This window comes from Myotis davidii, unplaced genomic scaffold (assembly GCF_000327345.1).
Source record: "Myotis davidii unplaced genomic scaffold, ASM32734v1 scaffold173, whole genome shotgun sequence".
NCBI classification, from domain to species: Eukaryota; Metazoa; Chordata; class Mammalia; order Chiroptera; family Vespertilionidae; genus Myotis; species Myotis davidii.
In genome coordinates, this window is record NW_006286303.1 from 808,795 (window position 1) to 821,340 (window position 12,546).

A 12,546-nucleotide genomic window follows, 5' to 3' on the forward strand; every position below is an offset into this window, starting at 1 on the left:
GGACATCCCCCGAGGGCTGCCGGGCTGCCAGAGGAATGTCTGATTGCCATCTTAGGCCCAATCCCCTGGGGAGCGGGCCTAAGCTAGCAGGTGGTCATCTCCTGAGGGGTCCCAGACTGCGAGAGGGCACAGGCCGGGCTGAGGGATGCCTCTCCCTCCCCGAGTGCACAAATTTTTGTGCACCAAGCCTCTAGTATAGTATAAAAATCAAGTTAACTGTGTACTCTTTTCTAGAGGTTTCACGGTAGTTTTAACTCTGCTCAGTTTCCTAATATCAACCCTCCTCCTCTTAAAGTCTATTTCCAATAGTGGAGGCAAAAAGAAAGTACTGTTTTTACAGAATGGCCTGGCACTTCAAAGGATTACCCATGTGAGTCCTGACCATCCAGTTCAGTGAGCTTTTAATTTTGCTTCCTTTTCTGACTTTTTTTGGCAGGTAATCAATTGGAGGTCATAGTAAACTTGAAAGTAGGCATTTATTGTAGTGCAATAAAGATTTAAGATTAAAGATTGGTTTCAGGGAGCAAAATAAAGGATGTACAGAGGAAGTAAAGACAATTTCAGAGTAATCTCGTCCTGATTTAGTAAGATTATTTGTCAGAAGTAACAAGAACTTGCTGTCATGTGATAGAGACTTTGGAATGCTTTTAGCCCTGGCCTACCAGTTCTTTAACCCTGACATGCTGGAAAGACAAAACTCCCACCTCAGGCTATTTATTGGGAATTCCCACAGGTTCCTTTTAGGGTTTGCCTGAGGATATGACAGGGAAGAAGATACCAAGCGTAGCTTAGCTTACAATTGCCTAATGGGGAGGAGGTCTGGATTCTGAAACCACTAGTAAGATAGAACAGCTCCTTGAAAATGAAGTTTTACTGGCCATACTGAAGTGTTCTGAAAGACGAAAGACATGACACATTCTTCTAATGGCAAGTGAATGATGACCCAGAGGAAGGACAAAAGTCAAGTTAAGGATGACTTCTTTAGAACTGTACAACCAAACAGAACCCAGTAAGAAAGATTCTATGGTCAAGAAATTTTATTTCATAAAATTATCTGCATCCAGATGACTGCACTATATTCAATCTGTTCTTAAAAAGCTATAGCTATTGCTCTGAGGGATATAACCACAGGACGTATTCATTGTATTAATACTTTTATATATTAGCTCACTTATTCCTAGAACAGTTCCAAAATTAAAGCTATTGTCCCCATTTTATAGAAAGAAATAATAACTTGTCCAAAGTGACAAGATGTAAATCCAGGCTAGTCTAACTTGACATCAGTGGTTTTTCTACTACATCAACACTGCCTTCTATAAGAATACAGGGAGACCAACATCCTATACGTGGAAGGGAAAATGTCTACCGATAAGCTATAGAGTCCTTTTAATAACAGAATGGCCCACAGAATCCCAAGTAGTTGGCTGTGCTTTAAATTCTAAGTAGAAATGTAAAGACCTCTTTACATCTTCGTTTATTAGCAGAGTTAATTCCTAATGAAAGTCATGTTAATAAAGTAACATCTTGATTGGTTATACAGAAAGTCCTTGGTGAGTCCTAAATATTGCTTTGTCTTTCATATTCTAGTGTAGACAGGGAAGGGCACAACAGAAATTCTATACCAGATCTTGGACGTAACTTTTCTAAAAGAAGTATTGCTGCTAAGATAAAAGTCTTCACGCCCAGCTGAAGTGGCTAGAGCGTCAGTCTGTGGACTGAAGGATTCGATTCCAGTAAAGGGCACGTACCTCAGTTGCAGGCTCCTCCCTGGCCCAGGCCCTGGCTGGGGTGCATGCAGGAGGCAACGAATCAATGTGTTTCTCTCACATCAATATTTCTCCCTGTCTTTCCCTCTCTCTTCCAATCTCTCTAAAAATCAATGGAAAAATATCCTCAGGTGAGGATTAAAAAAATGAATAAAAATTTAAAAAGGTCTTCTTAATGAAAGAACTGAGGTATAGTATAAAGTTCATTGTGAAGAATAGCTGAATGACTATCATATTATTTGTTCATCATGGTGTCTGGAAAGGAAATTTTGAGAACTAAATTATTAGTAAAACAATCAACTTCTTAGCTTTGAAAGTGCTCTAAATACAGCAAAGGGAAGTGATGACTTCCCACCAGAAAGTAAATCAATAAAACTTCACTTAGAATCAAAGTTCTAGCTCTCTACTACCCATGTGGCTGTATAGGCCCATCGCTCTGAGCCTCAACTTCCTCAGTTATATTATACTAGCGGCCCGGTGCATGAAATGCATGCACAGGTAGGGTCCCAAGGCCTGGCTGGCGATCAGGGCCAATGTGTGGGGCAACTGGTGGGGCAATCGAGAGGGCCTCCACTGGTACCCGCCTTGGCTGGCCTGGCACCGCCCACCCACTGGCCCTGCCATCCACCACCAGTCGCCTCTCTCTGCAGGGGCCTGCGGGCTGGGGGCAGCTCCTACTTTGAGTGTCTGCCCTCTGGTGGTCAGTGCACATCATAGCGACCGGTCGTTCCACCATTCAGTCGATTTGCATATTAGCCTTTTATTATATAGGATTACACTAGAGGCCCGGTGCATAAAATTCGGGCCCTTGGGGGGGGGGGTCCCTTAGCTTGTCATGCACCCTCTCACAGTCCAGAAGCCCTTGGGGGATGTCCACCTGCCACGGAGGCAGGAGAGGCTCCTGCCACTGCTGCTGTGCTCGCCAGCCATGAGCCAGGCTTCTGGCTGAGCAGTGCTCCCTCTGTGAGAGCACATTGACCACAAGGGGGCAGCTGCTGCATTGAGCGTCTGTCCCCTGGTGGTCAGTGCACATCATAGCGACCAGTCGTTCCACCGTTCAGTTGACTTGAATATTAGCCTTTTATTATATAGGAGGATAACATGAAGGTATTCATGCTTTCATTTTAGAGGGCAAAGTAATTACTTCCCTTCATAATGAACAGCATCTTAAAGGGTCCTTTATTCATAAAAAGTGCTCAACTTCTAATATGGAATTGAAGTCCCATCTAAGGGTAGGCTGGAATTTTAACAGCCTATTAGAGGAATCAGATACTGGTATGGTTTCCCTGCTTTATTAAATTTTATTTTTTTCATGTATAGGGCATAATGTCACAGGAAGGTCATAGTACTCTGCCACCTGTGAGGAGTAAGCCCAAGTTGCTGTTGGATGCGTTAATCACAGAGGAGTCATTCTTCAGGCACTCTGCTCTCTCCACATCCAATCTGTTTTATTTTAGATGTCTCTAACAGTATATGGTTATGGCCCACCACTTAACATTTTTGCTATAAAGCAATTTTGCTCTACCCAGGAAAGATGGTCTTAGCCCCTCAGGGGATGCTAGCCATCCTCTGGAACTGAGGTTAGTAAACTTTTTTTGTAAAAGGACAAAGTATTTTAAACAATGTGGGCCAGGTAGTCTCTGTTGCATGTACTCAATCCTACCTTTGTAGCACAAAAACAGTGATAGATAACATATAAATGAAGGAATGTGATTGTGGTTCAATACAACTTATGGGCACTGAAATTTGAACTTCATATAATTTTTAGGTCACAAAATATTAATCTTGTATTGAGATCTTTTTCAATCATTTAAACATGTAAAAACCATTCCTGGCGCTTGGGTTTTAACAAAAATTGGTAGCAGGCCATAACTTGCCAGCACCTGCTAACATTCAAGGGAGAACACAGTCATTTGGTTATAAAATGGGATTTTGTATTATGTCCTCTGGTGCTGTACCAAGAAACCAAACCAAACCAAAGATCCTCTACTTGGACAATTAAAAACTATGCTTGATATAGTCCTGTTTGGTGAAAACCAACTGGTGGCACTGAAACTTGGTGAGAAATGCCTGACTCAGGATTGAAAAGAAAAGATGGGTCCACCAATGGATGGAAAGGAACCTGTGATTCCTCTATCTAAGCATCAGCTTCTTAAATGTCTTCATGTCAAGAGAACTTGATGTGGTTAAAGGGGTAGCAAGATCTCTCTTAACCAATTAAAAGTGGCATGAGGTTTGACTAGTGTGGCTTTGCTTCCATAGAGCGCTTGGTATTACGGTTTGTATTGAGTTCAGCTTTGGATTTGGTTTGTATTGAATTCAGCTTGAACTCATGGTTCTATCAATGTTTACTGATATGGAGAATGGGGTTGACATACTTTCCTCAGAAGCAAGATAAGTCAGATTTTCTGTCAGAGCAAAAAGAAGTTACGGAATCACCCGTGGGTGAGGAAAGTAGCAGATTGAGCTCACCAGAGAAAAGGGGATTAGTATATCAAAGAAAACACCAAAGGTGCTGTAGGCCACGGTAACCAAGAGAAGGCACTGAAAGCTCTACACTAAGTGCCTAAGACTGTGAAGGGCCTCCTGTGAGGAAAGAAAAGGAGATTGTGGCCATAGTCTGAAGCACAAAGCAAAATGGAGTAAATGCCAGATCCAGTCAACTGCTGGACAAAAAGGGGGAAGGGTAGCCTAGTAGTTCTGCGTGACAAAAATACACCATGGTACTTGTACTTTGGATCTGAATACAGACATGAACCAGAAGAAGTGGGGGGTGGTCCATTCAAGTAGCTCTCCTTCTTAGGATGTATGCAGAGCTTGCAAAAAGCAGGGTGGGTGGGGATATGAAAAAAGCAGCTTCTATTTTAGTTCTTTACCTAATGTCTAACTTATCAAGACTTGTAGTCAAATAGCAAAGAGCAAAAATTTAAGATCCCCTGTGATTTCCTTAATTAAATGGACACATCCAGCTCTTGTTCTTATTTCATTAAGTTTTGTTTGATAATCAGGAATTCCTTAGGAATATAATCTCAGGCCTTTTCCTAATTATCCCTTTGATTTTCAAATTCTGCTATTTATTTTACTATAAATTTTTGCAATTCTCAGTGTTTGTATATTAGATCCATGTCTTTTTTGCTCATCATTTCTTTTTATCCTTCTGAGTTCTGAATTCTAGGTGAATTTCTTGAGTTTGTTTTCTACTCCACCAACTCAGTTTTCTGGTATTTCCATTCTGTTCACTAACACTTTCAGTTTTTATTTTATCAATCTTTTTTCTCTAATTGTCATTACTACAATCCTGTTGGATCTCAAGTTGTTACTACTTCATGACTGATTTACTTTCATAGATGCAATGTCATGTTGATATCTGAAAATCCTTTCCTGCTTCTTATTACAAATGTATTTAGAGAAATTATTTCTTCTGATACTTGAGGGTGATGCCCTTCTTCTGACTTGGTATCTTTTAACTTATTGCAAATCCCAGTCCAGAGAAAGCCTATCTTCATTGACTGTTTATTTCCTTCAGCCATCTGCATTCTAAATGGACCAATGGCTAACCAACCCAATATCCTAAGGTAAATATTCTGCATTACTGTATCTTTTCTCACTTCCATACAAGTCATCCAAACCTTTTGATTTTATGTAAGAAATGTTTCCTAAACCTGGCCTGTGTTCTCTAAGTTCACTGCCACTATTTCAGTTCAAACACATGCTCTCTCATTTGCCATCAGTTTCTTAAGGCTCCAAACTCAATCTTTCCTATTTCTGCCAGAATTCATTTTTTTAAAAGGCATGCTACTCATGTCACCCCCTGGATTAAAAATTTCTCTTTGTTCTCTATGTTTATAAGATAAAATCCAGACACACTTGGTTATCATACCAACTTCATAACCTGAATCCAACCTACAGATTCAGCCTATTTTTTCATACTGACCTTACCATTTTTCAGACATATCACCATTTTAAACTCTGTATATAAATATTCTGATTTTATATTTCTTTGAAAGAGGAAAGATAAGGACGGTGACATAGTTAGCAAAAAAATTCTGTAATTTTCAGCAATCCTATAGAGTGCAAATGATTTTAAGTATCTGTTAGGGGAATTTTTGAAACATGTAGGTACAAAAATTGCCTGCAATCATATCAATCTAAGAAAGTCTTTAAAAATACAGATACTCAAAATCTACTCAGATTTACTCGGTGAATAAGAACCTCCAGACTTTTTAAAAGTTCCGCAGGTGATTCTGCTGCAAGGCCAACTTTGGGTACTACTGCTCAAAGGCCTAGTCCAAAAATGCCACCACAACAAACCTCACACAGCCACCAACTTGTTCCCAGAGGTGAAATAACAAAGCATTCAACAAACTTACCTAAGTGAATTCATCTCTGTTTTATGAAGAGATGAGTCACCAGCCACATGGCTAAGTTTTTGAGCTTGGAATTTTGCTTTGTTCTCTAATGATTCCATTGATTCTTTCATTATTAACATTTTAGACTTTAATTCACAGTTTTCATTTTCAAGCTATAATTTAAATTTTAAAAGTTAATACATACATGTCTTAATTTTATTTTCCTTAAGCATATTTTAATAACATTTCTGGAAGAAAACTAAGGGAAAATAGATTTATTTAAAAGTTCTTTAAAAATCATGAGTACACTTTAGATTGTACCTGTAAGAATAGGCATATACATTTATCTCTCCTTTTCAGTATTATTGAAATGAAAAAATGTATACCAAAAAAAAGCAAGAAAGGAAGAAAATGAAATATTCACGAAAACAATAAAAAGAGAAAGGGAAACAATTAGAAAAGCAAAAATTTTAAGAAATTTCTAAGAACAAAACCAAACCAGCACGTGGGTAGGCCTGATTTGAAGAAAAATCATATCAGAAAATACTGTAACCCAAACACAAATGGGCAAGACATATGAAAAAACTGAAAAATTTTCCTGCAGGGCATAAAACATAACCTGATTTAATGTAAAAACATACATGTTTCTGAATGGAAATATAATACTGGAAATGTAATACAATTTCCTGAAATAACTATAAATTCAATGAAATTTTAACAAGAATCCTAACAGAACTGTTTTTAAAATAAGGGGGTAAGTGGCTTAAATTTCATTCTAAAATTCATTTAGGAAAAAAGGAATTTAAGAAAAAACAGCTCTTTCTCATGGCGCCTTGAAGGCAGTCGGCTACTTCAGAATGAAGCTGAACATCTCTTTCTCAGCCACTGGCTGCCAGAAACCCATTGAAGTAGATGATGAACACAAACTTCGTGCCTTTTATGAGAAGGGCCATAGAAGTTGCTGCTGATGCTCTGGGTGAAGATGGAAGGGTTATGTGGTTCCAATCTGTGGTGGCTATGACAAACAAGGTTTCCCCATTAACCAGTATGTCTTTTTTTTTTTTTTAATATATTTTATTCATTTTTCACAGAGAGGAAGGGAGAGAGATAGAGTTAGAAACATCGATGAGAGAGAAACATCGATCAGCTGCCTCCTGCACATCCACCACCGGGGATGTGCCCGCAACCCAGGTACATGCCCTTGACCGGAATCGAACCCGGGACCTCTCAGTCCGCAGGCTGACGCTCTATCCACTGAGCCAAACCGGTTTCGGCAACCAGTATGTCTTGATCCATGGCCAAGTACATCTGCTACTAAGAGGGGATTCCTGTTATAGACCAAGGAGGACTGGAGGAAGTGCAATTCTGTTCAGGTTGCATTGTGGATGCCAATTTCAGTATTCTCAACTTGGTCATTGTTATAAAAGGGGAGATGCCCTAGCCAGTATGTCTCAGTGGATAAAGCGTCAGCCTGCGGACCTAGGGGTCCCAGGTTTGATTCTGGTCAAGGGCACGTACCTTGGTTGCAGGCTCCTCCCCAGCCTGGACCTTGGTTGGGGTTCGTGCAGGAGGCAACCAATCAATGTGTTTCTCTCACATTGATGTTTCTCTGTTTTTCCCTCTCTCTTCCACTTTCCCTAAAAATCAGTGGAAAAATATCCTCAGGTGAGGATTAAAAGAAAAAGGGGGGTGGAGGGAGACATTCCCGGTCTCACTGATAGTACTGTGCCTTGTTAACTGGGGTCCAAAAGAGCTAGCAGAATCCACAAACTTTTCAATCCCTCTAAAGAAGATGTCCGTCAATATGTTGTGAGAAAACCCCTAAATAAAGAAGGTACGAAACCTAGGGCCACAATACCCAAGATTCAGTGTCCTTTTATTCCACGTGTACTGCAACAAGTTGGCATACTGCTCTGAAGAAGCAGCATACTGTACTAAGAAAAATAAGGAAGACACCACAGAATATGCTAAACTTTAGGCTAAGAGAATGAAGGAGGCCAAAGAAAAATGCCAGAGCAGACTGTCAAGAGACATAGGCTGTCCTCTCTGAGAACTTCTACCTCCAAGTCTGAGTTTATTCAACAGTGAGATTTTTCTATGAGGAACAGATAAATAAGTTCAGACATTAAAAAAACAAACCAGGAAAAATTGGGGTTGGGGAAGAATGCAAGTCGACTCGCCTTATGAGATGTCAAAATAAATTAGAAAGCTACTGTAAAACAGTGTGGATTTCACATAGAAATTGACAAAATATATGTACACAGATGTAAATTAAGGAAGAGAGAAAATAATAAAAACTTTAAAAATAGAGTTGGAACAGCCACTCATTGGAGGAAAAAATAGGTAGATTTCTATTTCATTTTATATACTGTACAAAAATAAATACAAAATAGAATAATCTACATATAAATTTCAAAACCAAGAAATATTAGTAATAAATGTCTTCCAGTTAAAACTGTAAACTAATCACATTTTATCTCTCCTCCCGCTGGAAACAGTGCTAAAATGGCAATAAAAGAACAAGAAAGCTATACTATATGCTCATCATATCATCATTTATAATAAAAGGGCGTTATGCAAATGGGCGCTAACGGCGAACTACCAGGAACGACAGGTCGCTATGATGCACACTGACCACCAGGGGGCAGGCGCTCAACACAGGAGCTGCCCCCTGGTGGTCAGTGCACTTCCACAGGGGGTGCTCTGCTCAGCCACAAGCCGGGCTGAAGGCTGTGTGCACAGCGGGGTTGAGGAAGCCTCTCCCACCTTCTCGGCAGTGCTAAGGATGTCCGACTGTGGCAGGTGGACATCACTCAAGGGTTCCCAGGCTGCCAGAGGGATGGCTGACTGCCAGCTTGGGCCCGCTTCCTCATGGAGCAGGCCTAAGCCAGCAGGTGGACATCCCCCGATGGGGTCCCAGACATGATAGGACACCAGCTGGCTGGGTTGAGGTACCCTCCCAAGTGCACGAATTTTCATGCACCAGGCCTCTAGTAAGTGACTTCAACAACTTGTGGAAGACAAGAGTAAATTGAATGACTCAAAATGAAAGATACAATCTAAAGCAGTTTCTGAATCTAAAAACTACTGACTTTAGGGGCCAGATAATTCTTTGTTGTGGGGGGTGGGAAGGGTGTCCTCTGTATTGTAGGATGCTTAGTAGCCTCCCTGGCCAATACCTACTAGATATAAGAAGCACCTGTTCCCCTAATTATGACGACCCAAAATTCCCCAGATATTTGCCTCTTAGGAGCACCATTAATCTAAAGGGACCACAACAGGAAATACCAATATGCAGCCTGATGATGTATCCAGAAGAAGCTCAGCTCGCTGAAGCACCAAGCATTAGGTTGGGGTCAGGAGAAGAATTAACAAGGAGACTGGCTGAAAGTCTATATACTGGGACTCTCACACCCAGATATCTCCCACCTCTTTCTAAAATGTTCTCTTGGAAATAAAGAAAGTGAGAAAATATATATATTTTAAAAAATCAATAGAAGGGGTTAAAAAATAAAATAGAGGAAATTTACCAGCTCTGAAGCCTTCATACCTAACAGAACAATTTCTACATCATGTTTTTCTTTAAAATAATTTGTGATTCATGGTTCTTTGTTCCCATGCAAATTTTAAAATCTACTGTCAGTGTTCACACACACACCACCTTCTTGAGATTTCAGACAGATCTACATTAACTTTACAAATCAATTTGGGGAGAATGTACATTCTTTTTATAAACATGAATATCTGTCACCTTTTTGTATAAATCTGATATATATCTCCACTTGTTTGTCTTCTTTAATGTCTTTCAATAAGGTTGCATAATGTTTTCTATAAAGAGCCTGGAAATCTATACACAAGTATATTGTATTATTTATCATGCCACTGGAATTCATTGCACATTCTGAATCCGAGGATGCCTATGTTTTATAATTCCTAGAAAATTATCAGCCATTATCTTTTCAACTACTGCCTCTCCTACATTCTATTATATTCTTCTAGAATTCTGACTAAACATATACCTTCTTACTTCATTCTCTTAAGACTTTAACTTATTTTATATTTTCTCTTAGTCTCTTTCCAGTGACTTCTAGTACTTATATTTTCCAGTTCATTAACTCTCACTTTCAGTTTCTACACAAGCTGGAGTCACAGGAACCCTTCTATCTGAATAATTAAAAAAAAAAAAGACAAAATATATAAAACAATGGTTTTCAAGACACTGAGCATCAGGCAACGATTGACAGTGACCGAGAGACAAGAAACAAATGAAATGAGCCCTCTGATTGCTCCAGCTTGTTGCCTGAAGAATTTCCAAACGGTGGCACAGGAAAAGGAACCCAGGTGGAGTCTAGTGGTTCCCCTAAGTTCAAAAGACAGGACTGAGAGTCAAGGGAGGACAAGACGATTAGAGTTTGCAGGGCAGATACTGGAGGAGAGCTGCACAGAGTGAGAGCTCTGGAGTTCTGCCAAGGGTGGCCCTTGAGTCTTCAGCTGAGCAGAGCTCAGTATAGAGGATGCTACTCAAGGTCAGGGGAAGAACCATCAAAGAATTAGAAGCAACAATACTCAGGACTCATGCAGGGCCTGGAATAGTTCCTGTTCATAGCACTCATTTGAAAACAACATAATTCATGGGGTAACAGGAAGTGTACTCAAAAAGGTTTTGTCTCAGTAATGAAACACAATTAGTTCAATACTAAATGTACTCTGGTCCCACCCAATGAAGCTTAAATGCAAAAGTGAAAAGCATTAAGCTACCTCTATCTGACTTAATTGTATCTCAGAACAAACCTCCAGAATATTTATAGTAATCCAGCAACCAAGAAGGTAAAATTCACAATGTCTGACATCCAATTTAAAGGTACTGAGCATGCACAGAAGCAGGAAACTACAAACCACGAGGAGGAGAGAAAAAAAACAACTAACCCAAAGGAGAAAGAAATCAATCAAAGAATTAGTAAACAAATAAAAACAATGACAAAATGAAACACAGAGACAAAAAAGACCGTCAGAATGCATACCAGTTTGTTCAAAATCCTATTTCTAAAGAGAGCAATAAGGAATGCACATGAATTTTACTGTGTACTCTACATCCTTATATTAAATTTTCAACAAGGGCAAAACAATAAGCCTAACTAACACTACTGCGTACTTACAATATGCCAGTGACTCTTTTAAATTCTTAATATGTATTAACTCATTTACTCTCCACAGATTAAGTACTAGCACTATTCCAATTTTACAAATAAAAAAATTGAGGGATGGAAAGTCTAAGTACTGCCTGCAGGTAATAGGTGATAGAGAGGGATTTGGACGCAAGTAGGCAGTCTTCGTAGTACAGAGTCTATCATTTTTATACAGCTGCTCTAGCATCAAACTATTTTGTAATATCAAAAATATACAGTATTATTAAAACTATAGTTAACATAGTCATTCATACAACATAATATACCCCAAATCCAATTTGATAAATTACCTGGTGATTAACGTATGTTAAATGTTCAATAGTTTTCTCTAATTCTGATTTTCCAAAAAGACTCATTTCCTGGAAACTCTGAAAGAGAATTTTATAAAAGATATTTATGCACATTAGATAATACAACAAAATTATGAAAGTAAACAATGCAAGTCTCTAGTACTATTCTACCTGTATTTTTTTTTAAATAACAAAATGTTTTAGAAAGAAAATTATTAAACATGAAAAAAAACCACGACGCTTTTGGTTGAAAAAAATGCAACACTCTACCTCCATGTGTGATTGTAACAGAAGACACAGATTGGTATAAATTCATTTCTAAAAATTTATATAGATTGATTCGTTAGCATAACCATAAAGGGAAAAAAGCTAGCAGATTAAGTATATTCAGGAGTATGTCCTGAGAACAGAGTGTAAGGGAAATAAAAATGAGATCAGAGAGAGAAAGGAAACAGAATACTGCAGGACTATGCAAGCCACCAGAGCGTGTCTAGCCCATCATGCTCAGTCCCGATCGCCCAGCAGCAAGCTAACCCACTGGTTGAAGTGTCTGCCCCCCTGGTGGTCAGTGAGCGGTTGAGCATTCTTAGCATATCATTAGCATATTACGCTTTGATTGGTTGAATGGCCGGCCAGATGACCAGACACTTAGCATATTAGGCTTTTATTATATAGGACTAAAGGCCTGGTGCACAAAAATTTGTGCAGGGGCTCAGCTCTTACAGCCCCGGCTGCCTCTTGCAGCCCCTCGCAGCCTCAGCCAGCCCTCACAGTCCCAGCTTCATCAGGAAAGGTCATCCTGTCTGCTTGGTCTAATTAGCATATTAGCTCTTCATGATATAGGATGTTTTATGTTCCTTCAATCAGTGGTGCTTTACATCATCTACTTATTAAGTATATGGTTATTTGAAACCTCAACTCCTACACCTGTAATCTAAAAGGTGGGTGTGGTCAG

The 12,546-nt window shown here is 39.4% G+C and overlaps 1 protein-coding gene across 4 annotated transcripts in view; it reads right to left on the reverse strand.

The window, feature by feature from the left end:
• The window catches only part of CEP135 (centrosomal protein 135kDa), a 70,029-nt gene that overhangs the window by 22,862 nt on the left and 34,621 nt on the right, over positions 1–12,546 (reverse strand). For all 4 annotated transcript variants that reach the window (XM_015560089.1, XM_006757795.2, XM_015560090.1 and 1 more), the window contains 2 exons: positions 11,592–11,669; positions 6,137–6,288 (listed from right to left, as the gene is read on the reverse strand). In XM_015560089.1, coding sequence (XP_015415575.1) covers positions 6,137–6,288; positions 11,592–11,669 — 230 coding nt within the window. The remainder of the gene's footprint in view (positions 1–6,136; positions 6,289–11,591; positions 11,670–12,546) is intronic.